Source organism: Notamacropus eugenii, chromosome 1 (assembly GCF_028372415.1).
Source record: "Notamacropus eugenii isolate mMacEug1 chromosome 1, mMacEug1.pri_v2, whole genome shotgun sequence".
NCBI classification, from domain to species: domain Eukaryota; kingdom Metazoa; phylum Chordata; class Mammalia; order Diprotodontia; family Macropodidae; genus Notamacropus; species Notamacropus eugenii.
The window spans coordinates 608,634,872-608,659,676 of NC_092872.1; the positions used below are offsets into that span (position 1 = coordinate 608,634,872).

The following is a 24,805-nucleotide window of genomic DNA, read 5'->3' on the forward strand; positions in this document are numbered from 1 at the left end:
CCAGACAACTTTCTGAGACTGTATTATAGAGTAGGTACAAATCTTCGTTGATTAAGGGAGTTTTCCTCATTAGAAGGATTCTAAATCAATGAAATCATAGATCCAGTTCTCCCACACACAAAAAAATTCTCCTGCCCATTCATCTAGAGGTAAAAGGTTGATTCTTATAAGTGTTTATTTCTTCTTAGATTCTATAAATCTTTGGAACCCCTATTTGGAAATTTAGACTTACCAAGAACCTTCACCCAAAGTAAAATATACCAAGTCCAAAAGACAAAATTCTGAGACATTGTGGAATTGCCATAGTTTTTATTTATTTATTTATTTATTTATTTCCAGTTTTCAGCATTCACTTCCACAAAATTTTAAACTTAAAAATTTCTCTCCATCTACCCTCTTTCCCCCATCCTAGGACAGCATGTATTCTGATTACCTTTTCCTCCAAACTGCCTTCCCTTCTATCAGCGCCCACCTCCATCCTCTTCCCTTCTATCTTCCTGTAGGGCAAGATAGATTTCTATACCACATTGCCTATATGTGTCTTACTTACTAGTTGCATGTAAAAGCAATTTTTAACATTGATTTTTAAAACTTTGAATTCCATATTCTCTCTCTTACCCCTCCCCATCCACCCTCATGGAGAAGGCAAGCAATTCAATATAGGTTATACATGTATAGTCACACAAAACACTTCCATAACAGTCATGTTGTAAAGGACTACCTATTTTTCCCTCTATCCTGTCCCTCCTTCCATTTATTTTATTCTCTCCTTTGACCTGTCCCTCTACAAAAGTCTTGGCTTCTGATTACCTCTTCCCCCAATCTGCCATCCCTTCTATTATCCCCCCTCTCTCATCTCCTTCCCCCCTGCTTTCCTGCAGGGTAAGATAAACTTGCATACCTAATTCAGAGTGTATTATTCCCTCTTGAATCCAAATCCAATTAAAGGAAAGCTCACTTATTCCCTCTCACTTTCCCCTTCTTCCCTTCCATTATAAAATCTCTTTATTGCCTCTTGTGTGAGGTGATTTACTACATTCTACCTCTCCCTTTGTCTTTCTCCTAGTACATTCCTCTCAACACTTAATTTTATTTTTTAGATATCATCCCTTCGTATTGAGCTCACTTTGTGCCCCCCATACATATACATACACATATGCACACATACATACACACACACATATATATTCCCCTCTCCTAATACTGAGAAAGGTCTCATGAGTTACAAATACCATTTTTCCATGTAGGAATGTAAACAGTTCAACTCTCATAAGTCTCTTATGGTTTCTCTTTCCTATTTACCTTTTCATTTTTCTCTTGATTCTTATATTTGAAAGTCAAATTTTCTATTTAGCTCTTCAGCAAGAATGCTTGGAAGCCCTCTATTTCATTGAAGTTCCATTTTTTTCCCCTGAAGTACTATACTCAGTTTTGCTGGGTAGATGATTCTTGGTCTTAATCCTATCTCCTTTGACCTCTGGAATATCATATTCCAAGCCAGTCTGATCCCTTAGTATAGAAGCTGCTAAATCTTGTGTTGTCCTGATTGTGTTTCCACAATACTCAAATTGTTTCTTTCTGGCTGCTTGTAACATTTTCTCCTTGACCTGGGAACTCTGAAATTTGGCTACGATATTCCTAGGAGTTTTCCTTTTGGAGTCTCAGGAGGTACCAGGGCAGTTTTTCTTGATAATTTCTTGTCAGATGTGTAAGAGTGATCAGTGGAAGATAAAACTAAGGTATCAAAATGGAGACTGGAAGATATTGGTGCCTTTGACAGAAATAGGGAGTTTCAAACCTCTAGGGATCTTTTTTGAATCTTCATTCTGCATCCACTGTGTCAGTTATCCTTTCCAGATAAGTGCTGTATGTGAATTTGATAAACATTTCATATAAGTTATTGATAAAAATAGTAAAAAATACAAAACAGCACAAGGCCAAGTGGAAATACCTGTAGTGTTCCGTGACCTTTTTCTAAGTTGTCATTGAACCTGTTAGCTCTTTTTTTAATCCAACTATTCAACAGGTTCCACATCTACCTAAATGTACTCTCACCCCAGCCCACCATTCATCTACTTTTTCCATAAGAAGAGAATAGGAACTTTTATCAAGTTATTATTTTATCAAATTATTTGCTAAAATCTTGGAAAACTCAGTAGATGGATGGATGAATAGATGATTTATACACAAGTATCTACCCACCGTATCCATTTGACTTCCGTTTCTTCATCTGTAAAATGGGGATAACAATTACACCATTACATCCTAGGGTTGTTGTGAGGATCAAATGATATTTGTAAAGTGCATAGCACAAAGCCTCTGATCTCTTCCCTCTATACTCAGATGAAAGGATCAACCTGTCAGTCAGTATTTATTTACTTACTATGCACCAGTTCACTCTGAGCACTGGGAATATAAAGACAAAAGCAAAACAGCCTCCACTCCTGTTCACAGAGCTTACATTCTAATTAGGGACCCAGTTTGTAAGTAGGTAACAAAAATATATACTAAAGACTAGAAGCACCGAACTATTATCTGCCTGCTAATGATATTCAGACCTGAATTTCTAACGCTGACCAATAGAGTACAAGTTTCTTGAAGGGAAAAACTGTTTTCCTTTTTTTTGTTTCTCCAATACTCATACTTGGTATCTGTTTAATTAAGCTTATTGAATTGGTGATTACTGTGAGTGCTAATACTAAATTTATTTATCTAAAAGACTCTTGCTTTTAGATATCTTACTGTCAATTTGAACCCAGTATATCTGATAGAATTCAACACAGTCGTTTAGAATAACTTTTAAACTTTGTTATTTTTGTTGAAGCTCCCAATCAGCAGGAATTAAAATCTTAGAAATTCATCTTTCACTTTTTCCCCCTGTCTCTCATGTATAATCAACTACCTCATAGGCTATGCCCCCACAATTTTCTTCTCTCCTAACCATCAACCATTGTTACCCAGGCTTCAAGAGCACTGCTCTCTCCACCCAGTGAACTTTCAGTTACCTTTCTATAACCCTTATTGACCACAAAACCGTTGTGAGCATTTTCTTTGAAATATGTGTGATATTTCTCCCTTCAGATTTGTCATTTTTACCAAAGTAGTGCCAGAATTAATTCATTTAATCTAAACTGGTTTGTCTCTTTCTAATGTGTCTCCCCTTCAATCCATTTCACAAACTGCCTGCAAGTTTCTCCCAAAAATACAAATTTCATCATGTCACTTGCTTAAGCACCCCATTCACTCCTCATTGCCTTCAGACTCTCCAGTTCTAAATGTTTTTGCCATGGGGGATTTGACAGGTCAAAGAAATTCCAAGAGCAGAAGGGAGGGAGGAGTTCCTGATAACTTGTTACCCCATTATTGACTGTTGCAACGAACATGCAAAAAATATTTTTATCTCCAAAACTGTTACTTTGCCCTCAATTCATTAGAATTCACAGAAACTGTCAGTTCCAGTAGCATTGAAGTACTAGATATAGATATATTTAAAGTTTACAAAGAATTTAATGTACATTATCTAGTGTGTTAAATAATAGCCCATATAGCACATTGTAGTTTGTGAAATACTCCACATATTTTCATACTACATACACACTTTCATTTAATCCTCACATCAACCCTAGAATGTACATGTGTTATCTTTTCAGGGTTTTGTCTTCTTTGGTTAAAATGTAATTATATCTTTATATGATAATTTCAAGATTCAAATGGAGGGAAAGGATAATGGTGGGGATGCCAGCTACTTGAAGAAAATACAGAGAAGTGTAGCCAGTATGCTTAGAATTGAAAAGTAAGATCTATAAAACATTGTTAAAGCAAATGACATAATTTAGACTTAAAAAAAAATTCCAAGTATAAGTCTCTTAGGACAAGAACTTTTTTTGTTCTTTCTTCTCATACACAGTATTTACCACAGTCCTTGGCACATAATAAGCATTTAATATATGGATGTTGATCATTGGTGGGGAAATTAGTTTGGAATGACAAGTTAGATACAGATTATAAAGGGCTTTAAAAGGGATTTTTATTTTATTCTAGGTTCTGTAGGGAGTCACTGAAGCTTCTTAAACAGGGTTATGATTTCATCAGACTAGAACTTTAGGAATATCAGCCTGGCAGCTATATGGAGAAAAGAAGGAAAAGATTGGGATTTCAGCAACCAATTAGGAAGCCATCGCAGTATTGCCTGAGATGATAAGGTTCTGAACTAGGGCTCCCTGGCTGTGTCAGTAGACAAAGGGTAAATTGCCAAAATTGTTGTGAAGGTCAAATCAAAAAGATTTGTCAGTTTATTGGATTTGGGAGATGAAAAAGAAGTATAAAATTGAGGATGACTCTGAGGTTGTAAACCTGAATGTAAACCAGGTGATGTTTTCCTGGCCAGAAATTAGAAAGTTAAGGAGATGGGTGCTATCTTTGATGAGAGGACTCGAATTCACATCCTTTCTCTGACATTTTCCATCACTGTACCCAAGCCTGGGAAAGTCATTGAATCACTCTGAACCTCAGTTTTCTCAAGTGTACATTGTAAGCATTTAATAATTGCTTATTGTCTGCCTGTATGCTTTGTGGGGAATGATAAGATTAAAGGTAGAACACACTGTATGACTGAGGTAGAATGCAAAGGCTAATGAATTTTAGTGATATCTGCATGGGTATTCTCAAGAGGAGAGGAAGGACTTAGGTGGTGGGGAAGTTTGAACACAGTTACTGAAGTCCCTGAATGGAAGAAGAATGACTTGAAGGTCAATAGATAATCACCTTCGAGCTTTGGATAGGATGATATACCTATATGATGTGAACCTCAAAGAATGAGAGATTACTGAGTATCACAGCAGTCGTAGGTTCTAGAAGTGTTAATGAAATATAATTGCCAAATTAATTATGTCTTTCCTCCTCTTGGCAAAGTCTGTTCAGATGTTATAAAAGAGAAGGAATATCTAATAAATTCTTTTTATGTCAGTTACTCAACAAACATTTAATAAATAAAGTCCAAACAGGTCAAAATTAGAGTATCCGTCATTTTAATGCTTCTCAGTGACCTGGACCCTAATTAAACAGGTACTAAAGGTTTTTCCATATTGTTAACTACATTTGTGTTTGCCTGATGCTTTAAATTGTAACCAAATGGATATTCAAGATTGGTGACTCTTCTAGCTCTTTAATCTCTCCCAAACCTGTACCCTTATTTCTACTACTAGCTCCAAATAGTACTCATCCCAGATGAACTGCAAATCACTGCATTTCTATCTACCTGGCTGAAGAGAATTACAATATGAATAATAACTAATTTAATGATAAATGAAGCAAGAAAACAGTGGTTGCAGGAAAACACCTTTTCAGGTTCTTAGAAGAGCCTTTATCAGTAATACATTGGTTTCCATTAATGCCAAATGTCAAACTTTATATGTTATCTTTTATTTACTATCTCCTTAATTCTTCAACCAAATAGTGGCAGGACTTAAAATATTTTCTCCTTTTGTCTTCCCAATTTTTGCTCTACTTCTCTTACTTAATTTTCAAAGTCCTTTTTGAGCTCTTCCATGGCCTGAGACCAATTCATATTTTTCTTGGAGGCTTTGGACGGAGGAGCTTTGACTTTGTTTTCTTCTGTTTGCATGCTTTGGTCTTCCTTGTCACCAAAGTAAGATTCTGTAGCCTGATTCTTTTTTCGATTTTTGCTCATTTCCCCAGCCATTTACTTGACTTTTGAGCTCTTTGTCAAGGTAGTTTTCTGCTTCCAGTAGGAGTGGGGGGTATAATGTCAGCCACTTGATCCCCCCACAATCTGTGAGCATAGAGCTCCAGAAACGGTGTCTGCAGCTGCCTGTGCTGCTGCTTTGGCTACTGCGGGTTTCTCCACCCTCTGTCACCCTGGGTCTGGGGCCAGACCACTTCACTCTCCAGCACTGGTCCCACAGGCTTTTTCTCCACTGCCTTTCCAATTTATCCTCAGCGTTTTGGGGTCATGAATTCTGGAAACCACCACAGGTACGAGAGATTCAGTCTCCCCAAGGCCTGCTCAGGTCCCCTCTGTGCACTTGTGACCCACACTGTACTGCATTCTGCTCTCAGCATGACACTTCCTGGTGACCTTCTAAGCTGTCTTGGGCTAGAGATTTGCTTCACTCCATCATTTTGTGGGTTCTGCAGCTCCAGAATTTGTTTAGATCATTTTTACAGGTATTTGACTGGACTTGGCAGGAGCCCTCTAGAAAGTCCATGCTGTTACTCCGCCACCTTGGCTCTGCACCATATTTCCTTCTTTTGTAATTAATATAATATGTAGTCTTTTGCCATGTGAAAAGATTTTATCTCTAGGAGATAAATGTGACCTTCAAAAAGTAAAGTAAGTGTATAGGATGGAGAGCGGGTCTAGACCTGTGATTTCACCGTTACGTAATCTCTCAAATTAGGAAATTTCTTTTTAGCGAAGCAGTCCAGTGTTTCAGTGGAGAGAATTCTTGACTTGGATTTGGGAAGATCTAAGTTCAAATTCTGTCTAGTATCTTCTTGCCTTACCTTCCTAGCACTGTGACTGTGGACAGGTCAGTTAACCTCTCTCTGCCTCAATAGCATTTAAGCACTTATTATCAGGATCAAAATAGATGATGTTTATAAAGTACTTAATAAACTCTAAATGCTATACAAAAACTTTGTGTGTTTGTTTGTTCTTTGTACGTTATAGTCCTTGAGCACTAAGCGGTTAAGTGATTTGCTCAAGGTCCCAGAGGCAGTTTGTATCAAAAGTAGGGCTTGATTCCGGGTCTTTGTGACTCCTGAGGCCAGTGCTTTGTCCATTGTGCCATGCTGCCTCTACACACACACACACACACACACACACACACACACACACACACACACACACACACCTTTAAATTTGTTACATAGAAATGTTATAGATATTAAAGTAATGTCTTCATCCTGTCTTCCTGACTAGCATTTTATTCTTGTTGAATGTGTTGCTCCAAATGATGTATTGGCAACTTAACTAGAAACTTTCATGAAAATGCTAAGTCATAATCACTATTGGGATACTCTGCAACCCCTTTCCTAAAGTTTGGGTTTGTTTTTATAGAATGAATATTGACAGAAGAACATAATTCTGAAAAACAAGATCTGGGATATCCTTGGTGGGGGTACAATCTAGTCCTGTTCTTTTGCTAAGGAAAGAATTGGGATTGAGGCCAGGTTCATTGGGTTTCCCAATTGGAGTAGGAGTAGGAAATCAGCCTTTGTATACTAAAGTAAAGGGGGTTGGACTTGCCATAGCTTACCTTGACACATACTAACCAAGTGAACCTGCCCTTCAGAGGATTATCACTCTTAATCATTGCCCATTTTGGTAGTTAATTCTTATCTAATAGAAACCAGAAGGCAAAAAAAATCATCCCTTCATTTTCATGGAACTTTTTGAATGTTTCTTTATTTAAGTACATTTTAATGGAAACATTTTCAGACAAGATGTTTGGTAAAATTCCATACATAAATACGTTGTACTAATCAAGTAGTGTAAGGAACACATACATACCAAGAATCATAGTGTTGTTTAGAACATCAGAAAAGGGTACACTTTAGATGCTGGAAAGGCTTTTGGTAACAGGAGTGCATTTCTATCCATCACACAGTCAGCAAGCACTTACTAAGCTTTCAGCTGAGGGCTAGGAATTCTATATGAGAGGCTCTTAGGGACATAAACACAAAAGTGAAACTCTTCTTAGGAAGCTTATAAGTTTATGAGGGATGGGAGGGCAGAAGAATAGATACTTATATTAATATATATGAAATAAATACACAGAAGCTTAGGAAAGGGGAAATACTAGCAGGCTTGATATGTAATATAGTTTTAGCAGAGTCTTAGATGAAAAAGGATTCTGTTTTAGGCATGGGGAACTGCCAGCACAAAGTCTAGGAGATGAACTGCCTTAAATAGGAGCAGCAAAAATGCTAGATTGGTGAGGCTGTGGAGAGATATAGTAAGACTAAAAAGGTTGGTTGTAATTAAGTTGTAAAAGAGCTTTAAAAGTCAAATGGAGGAATTTATAATTGAACTTAGGAAGCCACTAAAGTTTATTGACTACAGTAATGACATGGTTAGATGTGTGCTTAAGGAAAATCACTTTGACAAGATTTTGAAAATGGATTAGAGTCATGAGATTTGAGGCAGATCAACCAATTAGGAGGGCATTACAATACTTCGGGCAAGAGGTGGAGGTTCTGCACTAAAGTGGTAGCATAATGGTAAGGAACTGGATGCCAAAGACAGGATGGTAGAAATAATAGAGGCATTTAGAAGTTCCACCGAAGTTGTGAACCTGGGTAACTGAAAGAATGAATGCTGGTGTTCTTAACAGAAATAGAGATGTTCATAAAAGCGGGGGGAGTGGGAGGGGGCGGTTATAGTAAAGATAATGAATTCTGTTTTGGATATATTCTTCTGAAATAGCTGCAGGGCATTTAGTTTAGAATGGGCAGTTAGAGATTTCCTTGAGCTCAAGAGAGAGACCTGAGCTACATATACATATTTAGAAATCATTAGCATAAAGATGATGATTAAATTTATGGAGCTGAAGAGATCAGCAAATAATAAAATGCAGAGAAGAGAAGAGCAGACACTTCTAGTCAAAGCATGGGAACTATATATGAAATGAGGGGACATGTTATAGATGATGAGCCAACAAAGGAAACTGAGTCAAAGGAGGCCGACAGGTAATTAGGAGAACTTGAAAACCTGCAAAAAGAAAGGTATCCAGTTGGATAGGTCATTCTACAGTGACACATGATTCAGAGAGAATAATGAGAAGATAGAGTGGTGAGAAATAAAAGACTACCAAATTTAGCAATTTAGAAATCACTGCCATGTTGATAAACCAGTTGACTCTGTAAGAAGAAGAACTTCTTTATATTACCAGAAACTGAAGCAAGTGGTAATTTTTAGGTGTTTTAAGGATTTTAAGGAAGAAAAGGGAAACTTCAGTGAATAGACTCATACTTTCTGAGAAAAATAAGAGTTAAAGTCTTTAGCTGTTGTACATTAGGAGAAGGCAATAAGAAAAGGTTTAGAATAGCTTCTGTGGGAAATAGAATAGAAAATCAGTTTTGAGGGAGAGTCAAGATGGCAAATGAGAGGAAGCATTTTTACCCAGATCATCTAGCTTACTACCTCCACAAAAATCTAGAAAATGCATGAATCCAAATTCTGATCAGAGAAGCCAAGAAAAAATCACAGTGAATCGTTTTTCCAGCCCAGATCAGCTTAGGAAGATGAAGAGATCTGTGAACAATGGTAGAGGTTTGGGTAGGTGGGTAGAAGAGTCTGGCAAGGAGTATAGCCCAGCTGCAGGGAACATTGTAACCCAGGAATTGTAAGGAGGCTCAGACTGAATACCAGGGCAGCAAGCACTATGGCAAAAAGAGTTCTAAGGGGACCCCCTGAACTAGCACTGGGAGCTGGATTGCATGCCATTTGAAAGCTCTATCACCTATTGCCCAATTCTAGGTCACATTGTTAGGGCAGAGAGGAATGGTCACAATAGAGCAAGTCTTAACTATCTATATATGAAGCAAGGATCAAGTTCCAGAGACTTAGCTATATGGCTCTGAGCCCAAGAGCAAAGTAGCAGCTTAGTTCCAACCTTTAATCCCACACATAAGCCTGCAGTGGAATAACCAAGCAAGAGATCAAGACCAAAAGAAAGTCAGCAGTTTAGTCATTCTTAAACTGCAGATCCTCTCAAAGGTTAACAGTGACTGAACCATCAGTATTCTATTGAAACTCAACCACACACAAGGCAACAGACTCAAACCTAGATCAGGAACTTGCAGAGTTCACCTCAAAAGGGCAACGAACAGATGTGTCTCTAGATCACACCATTTTGGAAACACTGAAAGCTTATAGTCCCCGCACACTGAGCTGTGAAAGTAACAGGACAGGAAAAGACAAAAACTCGGGCCAGACTTTCTTTCCCTCTCCCCAAGAAGACAACAGAACCCATACAATTCAAAGTCAAGAAGTAGGCTAGAAAAACGAACAAACAAAAAAAACCTGACCATGAAAAGTTATTGAAGCTCAAGATACGGAAGACAATATGTTGAAAACATCTATAAGCACAGATCACACGCAAGCACAACAAGAATTCCTGGAATAATTAAGGAGGTTTTTTTTTTGTTTTGGGTTTGGTTTGTTTTTTTTTAGTGATTTTAAAAAATCGAATAAGAGTAATAGTGGAAAAACTGGGGAAAGAAATGAGAGGTATGCAAGAAAATTCTGAAAAGAGAATTAGTAGATTGGTAATAGAGGTACAAAACATTACTAAAGAAAACAATTCCTTAAAAATTAGAACTGACTATATAGAAGCTAATGATTCCATTAAATTTCAAGAAATAATGAAACAAAGTCAAAAGAATGAAAAAATAGAAAATATTAAATATTTCATAGGGAAAAAAACTAATTGACCTGGAAAATAGATAGAAAGATAACTTAAGATTTAGCAAACTACCTGAAAGCCATGAATAGAAATAAAGGTCTAGACGTCACATTTTAAGAAATTGTAAAGGAAAATGTCACAGATATCTTAGAACTAGAGGGCAAAGTAGAAACCGAAAGAATCTATTGGTCAGCCCATGAATGAAAGCTCCAAATGAAAGCTCTCTGAAATATTATAGCCAAAATCCAGGACTCTCAGGTCCAGGAGAAAATACTGTAAACAACCTGAAAGAATGAAGTCAAGTACCATGCAGCACTTTCAGGATCATACAGGTTTTAGCATCTACCTTATAAGGAATACAGCACTCTACTATCCCCAATAAATTTCAGCATAAAACTACTGAATAAAATATTTCCCTATGGATACAGCAACATATTTTATAAGGTTTTACATTATCACCTGGTTGGACTTCTACCAGGGATATAAATTTGGGTCCAATATTGGTAGCACAAAACCCATACCAATTTAAATGATGTAATGATATCAGCAGATAAAGAAAGCCTTTGAGACAAAATGATAACCATTTCTGTTTAAAACAAACAGTAAAAAACATAGGAATAAATAAACCTTTCCTTGATATGGTAGACATTTATCTAAATCCAAGAGCTACTATCATCTCTAATGGAGAAATGTTAGAGGACTTTGCCGTAAAATAAGATCAGGAATTAAAAATATCTATTGCCACTGTAACTATTTAATATTGTTATTGAAGTGCTAACCATAGTAACAGGATAAGAAAAAGAAATTGAGAGAATAAACATAGGTAAAGAAGAAGCAATATTATCACTTTTTGTAGATAATGTGCTGGCCTGCTTTTAAAAAATACTTTAAAATTTAACAAAAAAAATTAACTGAAACAGTAGCTTCAACAAAGCAGGATATGAAATAAACCCACACAAGTAATCAGTCTTTCTATATTTTACCAACACAACTCCACAGAGAAAAATGGAAAAGGAAATACCATTTAAATAACTATCAAATGTTAAAAAAAATTGGATTTTTACATGTTCAGAACACAAAGGAATTATACGAATGCAACTGCAAAATAATCTCTATACAAATAAAGATCTACCTAAATAATTGGAGAAATAGTAATTTCTTAAAACTGGGCTAGGCTAGTAAAAATAAAAATGATAATATGATATAATTAATTTGTTTATTCATTGCTATACCAGACTAACAAAAGATTATATTATGGAATTGGGGGGAAAATAGTAAAAATTTTTCTAGAGGAACAAAAGGTCAGTGATCTCAAAAGATTTTTTTTTTTTTAAGTGGTAAGGGAGGGGCCCTTACAATACCACGTTACAAGCTATTGTACAAAGGAATAATCATCAAAACTGTTACTGATTGAAAAGAAATAGAAAAGTTTATATGTAATACAATTTAAGTACAGAAGCAAATGAACATAGCATTGTGTTTGATAAATTCAAAGATTTAAGTTACAGAAGTTAGGTAATCTTTAAAAATTGCTGGTAGAATTGTAGGGCAGTCTGGGATTGGGTGCAGATAAAGAATTCACACCTGCTCTCTAGTTTACATTTGAATCTAGTGAAGGAAGCTTATTGTAGTATTCAGGCATTTAGTATTTTAGATAAGACTTTCATATGTGTATGTTTTGGGAAGAAAACATACACATACACACACACAAAATTATACAAAATCATGCCAGATTACACAATAAAATAAAATAATGAACACATTAAGCATCTAGTATAATGTGTGCCCTTTGACCTAGGAATGCTACTGCTAGGCCTGTGGCCAAAAGAGATGAAAGGAAAAGGAATAGGCCTTTTTATGTTAAAAAAAAAAAAAAAAGTGTAGTGCAGCTCTTTTTGTGATAGCAGAAAAATTAGATACTAAGAGGATGTCAAACAGTTGAGGAAATATAAAATAAATTGTGGTATGTGAATGTGGTACTGCTATTATGCTGTACAAAATGAAGAAGTAGATGATTTCAAAAGGGAATAGGACTTAATGAACTGATGCAAAGTGAATTGAGCAGAACCAGCTTAACACTTTATAGTGTAACATTATTATTATTTTAAAGATGAATAAATTCAAAGGCTTTTATGTATATACTGGTGAAGAATGAGACGAATACAACTAGCAGAACAATTTATAAAATAATAACAGCACTATGAAAACAACCAACCTTGAAACCTGTAAGAGCCTTGATCAGTACAATAACTATTCATGATTGCAATGGACTGATGATGAAGCATGCCATCCTTTATATAGAAGTGATGAAATTAGCATTTGGCGTGAGACACATATAATTTTGTACACCATTGTTAAAGAAATTTGTTTTGCTTGACTATGCATATTTATTATAGGATATTTGTTATTTTTTTCCCAGTAAGGTATAGGATTGGAGGGAAAAAAAATAGATTTGTGTTAACTTTTTTAAAATTAGAGAACTTTGGAGGGGCTGGAGTGTAGTGTGGGGTTATTACACTTTTAAATTATGTCACAATAGTATTTGTCTTACTTAACTCTTTTACTTTGTTTTAAAAGCCCTCACAAGGTGAGTGTAATCCATAAATGTAGCTAATGTAAACACAAAATACATTCAAATTTATAAAAATACGCTTTAAAACAATGAGGATTTTTTAAAGCGGCTACTATGTATCAGGCACTGTGCTACACACTGGAAATACAAGTACAAAGACCTCACCCCAAGCTTGCATTCCAAGAGAAATGTACGAATACATAACTAATTCAGGCCATTTGATAAAAAGACTAGTCTGACAGTGAAAAATTTGAATTATAATTTCTAAAAATATTTTTAATATATTCAGTACATATAGTATTAGGAATTTGGTCAGTCCAGTGCTGATTAGTGGGCCAATCAAACCTGATTTAATGAATTAACAAAGATGACTTGTAATTAGTATATCAAATGTTTATATTTCTTCTAACGTACTTGACATTTAAAAATAGCTGAGGCTCATTTAGTTAGCAATGTCTTAGAAGAAAGAATTTGCCAAGAAAAAATGGCCCCTTCCTGTTACACTTTCCTTATTAATGGAGGTTTTATTAATTAAAATCTTAATAAGAAAAATAACTGAGGAGGGAAACGAAAGGTTCCAAACATAAAAATTTTAAGTAATCCTGTAGTATATTAAGAAGTTTCCATAAACCATTTTTACTATTCCTCCTCTTAATAATATACTCAATTATAAAAATTAATAATTGTTTACTAAGGGAAAAGTTAAATAATAGAATTATTATTAGGTAAAAAAAATCAGAATTTATTATTATCAATCTGAGGAATAAAGTTGAGCCCATTATTTAACACTGGAAGTACAGGTGTGTCATTTTACACCAAAAAAATTTACTTAGTTCTTCAAGATATTCTTAAATTCCAGTCCTTCTATTAAACATTGTAGAGGAATCTAGATTGCTTTTGCCCAAGAGAGTTTAAGATTTCTCTGGAAGGATGGGGGAAACTCCCTACCAAAATATGAATATCTTAATCCTAAAGTTAAATTTAACTTTTTAAAATTTAACCCATTTAAATAAAATTAAAGGGGGAGATCAGAATCCTCCTATGGAAAACAGGGATAATAATATCACTTATGTTATAGGGTGGCCATGAATATCAAGTAAGATAATGTGTGAAAAGTACTTTGGAACCTTAAAAGTCTAAATAAATATGAGCTAGATATTATAATAAAATAGTATGTTAATGGCTTGAGATTGAAATGGAAGGAATTGGACAGAACCATATGGTATATTTGTTCATGGAGTACATGGCATAGTTTTCTTAGCATTTGTAAGGACTAAAAAAATTCTTCATTCTGTTAAGAAATATGGTTTTTATTTTAGGTGCTACTCTAAGCATGAGGCCTGCTCCCATTCCAGTAGAAGACCCAGAATGGAGACAGACACCTCCCCCAGTCACTGCAACATCTGGCACCTTCAGACTACGGCGAGGTAGCCGATTTACTTGGAGAAAAGAGTGCCTGGCTGTCATGGAAAGGTACATTTGTCCTCTTCTTAACAGTTGTATGAGTGAGATATTTCCTAAACTTAGAAAAGAAATTAAGGGAAAAAAAAAGTCTTGACTAGAATCCAACAACTGCTTTTATTTTTTTCATAAGATTATCTCCTGGTTTCTATATAAATCCTATTTAAGAAATATTTTAGTATTGTAGGCATTGTCATATTAGAATCTAAATCTTACATGGCCCTTACATTGAATGTTTTCAAAGATGAATAATTGTTTTTTCATCCTTGGGATTTAGGTGACAGTTTATTTACTTTTTATTTTTATGACCTCATCTTGGTTCAGGTTATCCTGGGTTGTTTTTGTCCAGTTTATGTCAGGCTTTTAAAGTGGCCTCTAAGAGAGAATTATTTACTGATACTATTTTCATTTTTATATTCCCTAGCTCTGATTAATAATATATTAATATTTGACTCTCAGTGAGATCATTTATAAAACACATTGAGATTGTTTGGAATGAAAATTCTCTTTTGGAAAGATTGTTTCTTCTCCTAGAAAAGTCTCATCTTTTTCCAGTTCATATCTCTTGCTTCTTTCACTTCAATTCTGCCTCTTCCAGAAAGACTTCCCTTATTAATCCTGCAAAATTAGTCTTTTGCTCAGTGTCCCTTCAGTGCTTCTGTATTCAGATCATTTTATAACATTTTTACTGATTTGTTGTTTTGCACATGTTCATATGTCAGCTTTTCAAGTTTAGGATTCCTGGCTAGTAGCCTCAGTAATTTTTAAAGAATTAATTTTAACAAACTTTTCTTTTGAAAATACTTGGAAACCTCCTAAACAGATTAAAAGGAATTTATGTAGTATAAATAAGTAAAATGTGAGTATCAAATAGAATTGTATATATTAAAAACATTTCAATGAAAATATGTATGGCTTAAATGTGGAGATATTATAGATAGGAATGTAATCATATATACTTTGGGGTTGGGATTGACATTGTGTTTTCGCTAATTGCAAATGCAACAGGATTTCAAAATGGCAAGTTTGTATCCAAATTTCAGACTTTTAAGTGGATAATGGAAAGTGTTACTGAGATGCAGAGATATTGAATGTGTGAGCCACCAACTCTTTTCACTGTTGCATCTTGGTAGTTTGGATTCAGTTGCTCCTGGTTTTTCCCTCTTGGACCAAAATCTGATTTCTCTTTAATGTAACTCTTCAAAACCTCAGAAACATCTAGGTGTTGAGGTAAGGGGATGAGATACTTTATTAAAGTGGCATCTTCTGAGTGGAGAGAAGGAGATGCATACAAGAATCCTGTAATCCCTCAGTCTCAGTGTTGGAAGGGACTAATTGACCACCTAGTCTAAACCATGCTCCTTGTCATCTAGGTTGTAGCTAAAGACCTCCAGTAAGGAGGAACTATAATTTCACTTTTGATAGCGCTAATTGTTAAGAAAAAGTTTTTCCAGACATCAAGACTAAGTTTACCTTTCTGCAACTCTCACCCATTTCTCCTGGTTCTGCCCTCTAGGGCAAAGAGAATAAGGCTTAATTCTTCTTCCATTCCAGCTTTTCAAATACTTGAAGACATCTGTCGCATTTTCTCCAGGCCTTCTGTTTTCTAGACAAAACATCCCTAATTCTCTGAAATAATCTTTATATGGCATAGATTCCTGCCCCTTTGTGATCCTAGTTTTTCTTTTACAGATATTGTCTGTTGTTAATTTCACACTCAAACTATAATGCTTCATTTTGAACACAATATTTTACATGTAATTTAATCAGAACAGAGTACAAAAAAGGATTGGATATGAAACTGCAGATCTCTGTTATAAACAACTTGTTTTCTTTTCAATCTGTAGTACTCAACGTGTAGCTTTCAAAGCTGTCCTTCTAGTCAATGTTATTTCTGCCTTTCTTTCTTTACTCATGTCTACAATTCCCCCCCCCCCCTTTTTTTGTTACCCTGATGCCTATCTCCCTTTGATGTCACAATATCCCCTCACTGCTTGCCTTGGAAAAAAGGAAAACAAAATACATTTAATAAACATGTGTAGTAAAACAAAACAAATTCTCGTATTGGTGTGTCAAAAAATTTTGACATTTTTCATCTTGAGTCCATTACATCCCTCTCAAGAAGTAGGTAGCTTCTTCATCATTAGTCCTCTGAAAATATAGTTGATTGTTCCATTCATAGTTTTCAAGTCTTTGAAAGCTGTTTTTCCTTAAAATGTTGTTATAGAATCAATTGTTCTAGTTCTGCCCAACTCATTCTGTATTTATGTAAATCTTTCCAGGTTTCTCTGAATACATTCATTTCTTAATCTCTTTATGTTCAATTCCCTTACATTTCTGTACCATAATTTGATTAGTCATTCCCCAATAGATGGAAGCCTCCTTAGTTTCCACATCTTTACTACTAAAAAAACAAAGAACTGTTTTAAACAGCTTTGTGCATATGTGACCTTTTGTATTTCTTTGATCTCTTTGGGTTAGAGGGCTAATAGTGGTATAGCTGGGTGAAAAGACATAGACAATTTAGTAGCTTTGGAGTTCTAGGTTATCAGTTCAATTGTTTTTTTTCTTTCATTTTTGTTAATCTCATTTGATTTTCAGAATTTCTACTTTGATATTTAGTTGGGGTGTTTTTGTCATTTTTCTGGTTTCTTTTGATTACATGCTCAATTTGTTGATTTTTCCTTTTTCTCATTTCTTGATGACTGTTTAGAGTTAGACTGTTTAGATGACTATTTTATTTTAGATGACTAGATAGATTATTTGATGACTAATCCCTAAAAACCACTCTAGCTGCATTTTATGAGTTTTATTGTGTTGTAATTTTCTTTGATGAAATACTCTATTTTTTCTATAATTTGATCTCTGACCCACCAGTTCTTTAGGATTAAGTTATTTAATCTCCATTTTTTAATTCTTTCCTTAAAGGCCTTTTATGGAATATAAGTTTCTTCATATATATTATAGTCAGTAAATGACAGGTTTAGTATTTCTACTTTTCTGCATTCGTGAGATTAGGGCTACTTCCTCTCCTATTCTGCATTCCCTTTCAAATCCCTCTTTCCCTGTCCCCATCTATTTCCCAGTTGAGTTTAATATATTTTTACACCACTCCCTATGTGTTTGTATCTGCTTATGTGTGTTTGTGAAGATTTGTCAACCTCCCTTTGTCCAGTTTAGATGAAAGTGAGGTTCACCAGATTCCCATTCTCCCCATCCCTTCCTCCATATTTGCTGTATGCTTCTATTTAATGAGAGTGATTTTTTCCTCTCTCTATCCTGCTCCTTTTTTCTGCTCTAGACTTCTCTATCTCTCCCATTTCCTCCTTCTGAGACCATCAAACAGACCAAAACCACTCCCAGGCTCTCTGCTTGTTTTATTTAACCTTTTCTGACACCTTTGAAGATACTGTGTGTGAGGACACCTGTTTCTACTCCCACTAGTCAGCAGTTATTAGATACCTGCTATATGCCAGGTGCCACGCTAAGTCCTAGAGATATAAAGAGAGTCAAAAGACAGTCCCTGCCCTTGTAGAACTCACAATAATGGGAGATTATTACTGTCGTGTAAATAATTCTTCCCCATGTAGTCTCTTCCCATTAACCAAATGTCTGTATCTTTCTAAATTTTTCTTGACTCCTACATTTCAAAGCATAGTATTCAATTATGGCTATTCTTCAGAAATGCCAGGAAATCCTTAATATCATTAAAAGTCTATTTTTTGTCCTTGTAGGATCACACTCCTTTTCACTAAGATAAATTCTTCTTGGTTGTTAACCTTTATCTTTTGCTTTTCAGAATATCTTATTCTAAGGTATCCTCTTCACTGCCAAGTCTTATGTGATTATGACTGTTGCTCCTTGCTATTTGAATGTTTTCATTTAACTTAGTATAGTATTTTTCCTTTGACTTCACCTGGCATCTCTGGGCTTTTGCTCCGATTTTCCTGTTAGTTTTAATTTGGCAGTTTTTTTAGGAGGTGACTGGTGAATTGTTCCTATTTTCAGTTTTGACCTCTGGTCCTAAGAGATCTTCAATTTTCAGTTATGATTTTTTGGAATGTGGCAGCTAAGCTTGTTTTTTGGGGGGGTTTGGGTTTTGGTTTGTTTTTTTTTTTGGTAATATTTTCAGTTAGTCTAAAGATTCTTAAATTACTTTTCCTTGATTTGTTGTTTCCCACGTGAGTTTTAAAAAATCAAATCATATTTTATTTGTCCTATTTTAATGTTCAGAGAGTTAAAATCTTAGGAAAGATTGGCTACCATGTGTTCTTAGGTATTAATTTTCCTTCTCATTTTTTTCTTTTCTGACTATTCCATTTTTTTATATTTCTTTTCACTTTTTTCTAGTTCTCATGGCCAGATATTCTTTTCTATGAATCTCTCCTTAGACTTGTTTAGTTACTCTCTTCTTCTGGTTTTATCCCTTGGACTTCTTTCATTCTAAAGTATTTCTTCATTATGTTCTGCATTTATTTTTTCTCTTTACTCATATTTTCAGCCTGATCCCTCATAAATACCCCAGTAATGTTCTAAAAATGTTCCAAAAGGAACAGTAATTAAGAAATCCAAGGTGAATTATCCGTGAAATCCTCCATCAATTCCAAGTCTGCATAAAAAGATTGCCAAAATCTTGTTAAGCATACAGCAAATACAAGTTAGCATAGGTGGAAGATGAAGTGAGAAAGAGCAGAAGATGCAGCCAGATCAGGAAGAAGCTTCCAGCATTGGGTCATCCAGGGATTTCACCCCTTGCTGGAAACTGAACCAAACAAGCACCTAGTGTGGGGTGTTCTTGAGGTCCCAAGCCCCATCTTTGGCAGAAGACTGCAATAAATTAGCATCCAGGAACCCTTAGCCCAACTGAGTATTCAGTGTAGCCTGGTCATGAACCACAGCAGGAAACAATGGCCTGTAATTCTTGAAGAAAGTCATGCCTAGCCTTAAATACCAAACTCAGAATCAAGTAGGGCCTCCCCATACCATCCAAGAGCATGGGACCAAAGTTTTACTAATGCACATACCCGTTGGTAACCATTATTGGAAATAGGAGTAAACAAACAAACAAAAAATTCACAGTAGAATGACACAGGTGTTTATTCTCTGCTATATAGTTATTCCAATATTATGCAAGCTTTTTATCTTAAATCTCATCACATCAAATATTCAGGGCCCATTATCTTTCCATTTCTGCTTTTATTTAGAAAAGAATAATTTTGTTAAACTATTCCTAAAATCAGTTTGTGTGTAAATTTAGTAAGTATCTTAATTCCTATATAAAACTTCCAGGTATAAGAGAGTAAACCCTGAGTGGGATAGATTCAGAGAAATATATCAGGACTTGTATGAACTAATGCAGAGTGAAGTGAGCTGAATCAGGAGGACAGTTTATACAATGACTACAATGTTGTAAAAAAAAAAAAACAATTGTGAAAGACTCTAATCAATGCAGCAACTAATTCTGACTCCAGAAACCTGCTGTTAAATTATATTTTCCTTCTCTTGACTGATAAGAGGTGATGGGCCTGAGATGGAGAATTTTTACACATACGTGTGTACATATACATGTACATATGCACCCACATATATAATATGTATGCATATATACATGTATATATACCTAAATCAGACAGGATTCATATGTCAGCTTGTTTTGCTTAACTAACATTTATTTGTTACAAAGGAAGACTTTGAGGGATCTTAGAAAAAGGAGAATTATAGGGGGAATGGAGAATAACGATAATGATACCAAAAAGAAAAGAAAAAAAAAGTAATAATGACACATTTTAAAATACCAGAAGAGAGGGACAAGCAGGGCAATTTTGAAACCTCTGTATTAAATTTAATACATGCTTAAAAACAAACTAAGCTGTATGTAATAGATATTCATGGCATCATCTGCAGTCCTCTTTTTTTTCAGCTTTGCATGAGTAAATGTTCATATTGTTTGATGTTTGCCAAGTTCATAATAAAAATGAAAATTTTTCAAAAAATAAAAGTATTCCATTCTTATGTCTTTTTTGTTGCTCCTTACATTTACATTCTTTTCTCCATAAAAAATATTGTAGTGATATAGACTATTAAGTATCAACTTTAAATCAAAAAAGGCTTCACCTAACTAAAGCAATCTAGTTCTCAAAGCCAGAAAGATTTGATTTTTTCACTGGTTTTGTTATTTTTAGGTTTACCCAACTGATGATGGTATATTTTATAATAGTTCGATAAATATTCAGCCCCTGCTATGTAGAAGAGATAGGGCTTGATTCTAGGAATACAAAAATAAGGCCTCTAAGAGCTAATATTCTATTCAGGTCAGATGAGTCAATTCAGTAATCATTTATTAAGCTCTAGTCTCCTTTGCTGGTTCTTCCTTCAGGTCACACCCACTTGCCATGGGTGCCCCTTAAGAGTCTCGCTTTGGTCTTCCTCTCCCTTTGTACTGTCCTATTGGTGATCTCATCTGTTCCCAGGGGTTTATTTTATCACCTGTGTGCAAATGATTGTCAGATTTATTTATCTAGTCCCAAATTTAATCTCTCTGACTCGGTCTCACATCACCTGGTTATTGGATACCTCATACTGGATATAGACAACATGTTCAAACACTCATTTTCTTTTCCCTCAAATCCTCTCCTCTTCTGGACTTTGAAATCACTATCAAGCCAGCTACCATCCTCCTAGTTACTCAGTGCCATACTTCGACTCCTCACTGACACTCACCTGACATAAACAGTTTGTTACCAAATATTATCGTTTCTGTCTTCAAAAGAAATCTTATAAACTTCCCTTTCTCTCTATTTACACAGCCAGTACCCTGACACAGGCCATCATCACCTCACACCTAGATTGCTACAGGTCAGACCGTGTCACCCACTCCTGTAATGTTGCCATGTTTCATTCAGGATCAAATATAATGTCCTGTTTCACTTTAAAAGCCTTTGAAAACCTGACTTACTCCTACCATTCCAATCTTCTTAGATTTCTTTCCCTTCTGTATACTCCACATTTTGGCAACACAGGTTGTTTTTCTTGTTCTTGCATGTGACATTCCATCTCCCAATTTGATTCCTTTCCACTACCTCATGCCCCATGCCCAGAGTGTGTGTGTTGGGACACTTTGGTGGGATGGGGGAGCATGGATAGATCTGCATATTCAGAATATCTATTTAGCAGTTGTTTGAGTGATGAATTGAAAGGGGAAAAGGCTGGATGCAGGGGCATCTATTTGGAAACTCCTGCATCCATCCAGACAAAAGATGACAAGACCTTTTTTCATGGACCTGCCACTGCCTGCTCACCATTTTTTCTCTGGGATAGGCCAACTGTTGAGTTCCATATCTTCTATGAAACAGATGAAATCCAGAAAAGCTCTGATTTTCTTTGCTTTAAAGTCTATTAGATTCTAAATCCATGTCTCATTACAGAGAATGAGCCATGGATCCTATACTACAGAGTAACTATTTCCCAGTCAAAGTAGCTTCTAAGAAAGTGTCAGGTTTGTGTTACACAGTAAATATTTTATTATGTGTTATTTTGTTGTCATTGTGTGCTGTTTGTTGTTTATTGGTCTGTATCAAAAATAAAAGCCTCATATGTAGTTAAGCTTGTTTATTTGGAGAGGCAATTCCATGATGGCAAAGTCATGTGGCTCAGGAAAGATGAGTTGGAGAGAAAGGCAAGATTTACCAGAGGTAGGGAACTTGAGTTGATTTCTGATTGGGTAAATCCACAATAATCTATACCCCCTAGATTACAAATTGGTACTGCCCCTCAGAAAAAGCTGGAATAGGGTCATGGATTGTGTACTTGATGAGAATTTTGGACTTTTTCATCACATCATTTCAGAGGGATTAGTGTACATTTTCATTAGATTAATGTTGGAAGAAGTAGCCCTGGTTTCTTCTTGATAGGATCAGAATGGCTGTCCAACTGTATTGTTGAGTTGTTAATCTATATCACTTTATGACAGTGGAAATGGAAATTAACAATAATAATAAAATAATTAAAATTGAGTGTTGCAAAATTTTATAGACCATGCTTGGGTCTAAAGAAAATCTATATAAGAAAAAACATCCTCCTGCTTCTTTGCAGAGGTGAAGGATCAAGGCTGTAGAATAGAGTTATCAAGTTTGCGTGGGCTGCAAGTATCCTGCAGAACTCTCCAGTGGTACCTGAAGCAGATTGAAATGTAATTGGGAAATGTTTTAAAAAATTAATTAAAATATAGTTCAACATAGATGGTGTTAATTTGTGCTTTTTTTAAGCTGGGGGCAGCAGTTTGTTTGATGTTGTAGATGTTGATTCATTTTTCTAAAATGATTTTGTTCTCTTTTTTTAAATTCATTACCTTAAGGCATGGCTGCCTGAGAAGGAAAGGGAAAGGTATACTACACTGGGAAATTCAGATGTTAGAAAAGCAGAAGGTATCAGTTAGAAAGTTAAAAAAAAATTTTATAAAGAAAATCTGTTTCCAAACCATCATGAGGCATTAGAGTAGAACTTTGTTGGAGGTTTAAATATAATATGGTGATATTTACCCCTAAATACAAGTCTGAGATTTAAACATGCTAAATGTATGCTAAATCTGTGTTTCTGACAATGTGTACAACTCCTGTCTCAGAAACTCAACCAGTCACATCACATCTATGACCTAGTAGACAAGACCTACGTTGTTGCTTGTGGCATATTTATAGGTTGTGTGAATTCCCTGGGGTCACAGAGCTACTATGTGTTAGGTAGAATTCAAATTCATGCCTTCTTAACTCCAAGTCCAGACCTCTTTTGATTCTACCTTACTGTCTCTTTTAATAGAAAGATACAATATGAGGGCTAGAAGGGCGGAGGAAGAGTGTAGTTTTAAAATTCCATGGCACTTTTAAGTGGAAAAGTTGCAAAGTGTTACAAATATAACAAGAAAACAGGTACTACATTCTAAGCCTTTGTATACAACATAGTATATAGAATTTAGGCTGCTGGCAAGAAGTTATCTGATTTTGGAAAATAAATATTTAACTGAGATTGAGGAAATCTGGGTTTTAATTCCAATTCTGCTACTGACTGACTCCAACCTTAGACAAGTTGCCTGCCTGTTTTCCCAGTTTTTGGTTTTATTATCTGTTAAATTAGATAATCAGTAAACTTTTATCAGTTGCCTACTATGTGTCAGGCACTGGACTAGTTTAGTTCTTCAAGCTGTTTAGTTTCTGTCTGGTGTATATATGTATATCTGTAGATATATGTATATCTACAGATGTAGATATATATACACACAATAAATACATAGGAATTTTCGAAGAGGAGGAGGAGGAAGACACTGGTAACTGGAGGATCAAGAAAGGCTTCATACATACGTTGGGGCTACATAGGGTCAAGGAAAGGAAGGAAACAGTGATGGGTTTTAGGAGGTAAGAAAGTGATGAATTGAAGGAGTGGGATTAGGCAGTGAAAAGATAAAGATTTGGGAAATGGAGTGCTACGTGTATACAAAAACATTTATAAGCATGACCGCAAACATTTATAACAGCAATTTGTGTTGCAGTAAAGAATTTTAAACAAAGTAGAGACCCCTCAATTTGAGAATGATTGAATAATTTATGGTATATGAATGTAATAGAATATTGTTGTGCTGTAAGAAATGGCAAAAGGGATGGATTCAGAGAAACATGGGAAAACTTCCATAAACTGATAAAACATTTGAAGTGGATACAACTAGGAGAATTACTTTTAAAATAACCACATTGGAGGGAGAAACTTTGAAAAACTTAAAAAGCTGATTGTTGCAAGGACAATCTGAATTTCTGAGTACTAATTAATCATAGTGCATGCCTCCCCCATCTAGGGGAGAGATGGTGGATTGTAGATTTAGCATGAGACATACATTCCTAAATCTGGCCATTTACAGCACAAATTTATTTTTCTTGACTTTACTTTGTTACAAGTGAAGGCTTTCATTAGGGTGGGGAGAGATGGTTTGTTAGGGAAGTAATAATGATGCTAATGTTGTGTTTATCTTTCTTTCTCGAAGAGGACCATGACATACTTGATGATGCCATGACATGACATGACTTGCACTTGCCTTTGATTTAAGTAAGGGAGGGCTGTGTAAGGTCATCAGCCTCAGTTTCTCCCCCAGAGCCATCTGGGTCCAGTGGCCTGATATTCATCAGGGCAACTGGAGATGGCCCAGGATGCAGTGTGTAACCCTGGCCATTTTAGGCTAAGGTCTCATCACATTCTCACTGAGTGAGATATACTCATTTAATGAATAGGCCTTTTTAAGTAGTTACTCAAGGTCTGGCCCCTTTTAATTAGAAAAAAAATCAAATTGGGATAGGAAGACCCT

General features: G+C 35.4%; 1 protein-coding gene across 14 annotated transcripts in view; it reads left to right on the forward strand.

Annotated features, from left to right (window-relative positions):
- Positions 1-24,805, forward strand: part of HMBOX1 (homeobox containing 1) — a 242,499-nt gene that overhangs the window by 164,553 nt on the left and 53,141 nt on the right. For all 14 annotated transcript variants that reach the window (XM_072634822.1, XM_072634826.1, XM_072634830.1 and 11 more), the window contains one exon: positions 14,322-14,475. In XM_072634822.1, coding sequence (XP_072490923.1) covers positions 14,322-14,475 — 154 coding nt within the window. The remainder of the gene's footprint in view (positions 1-14,321; positions 14,476-24,805) is intronic.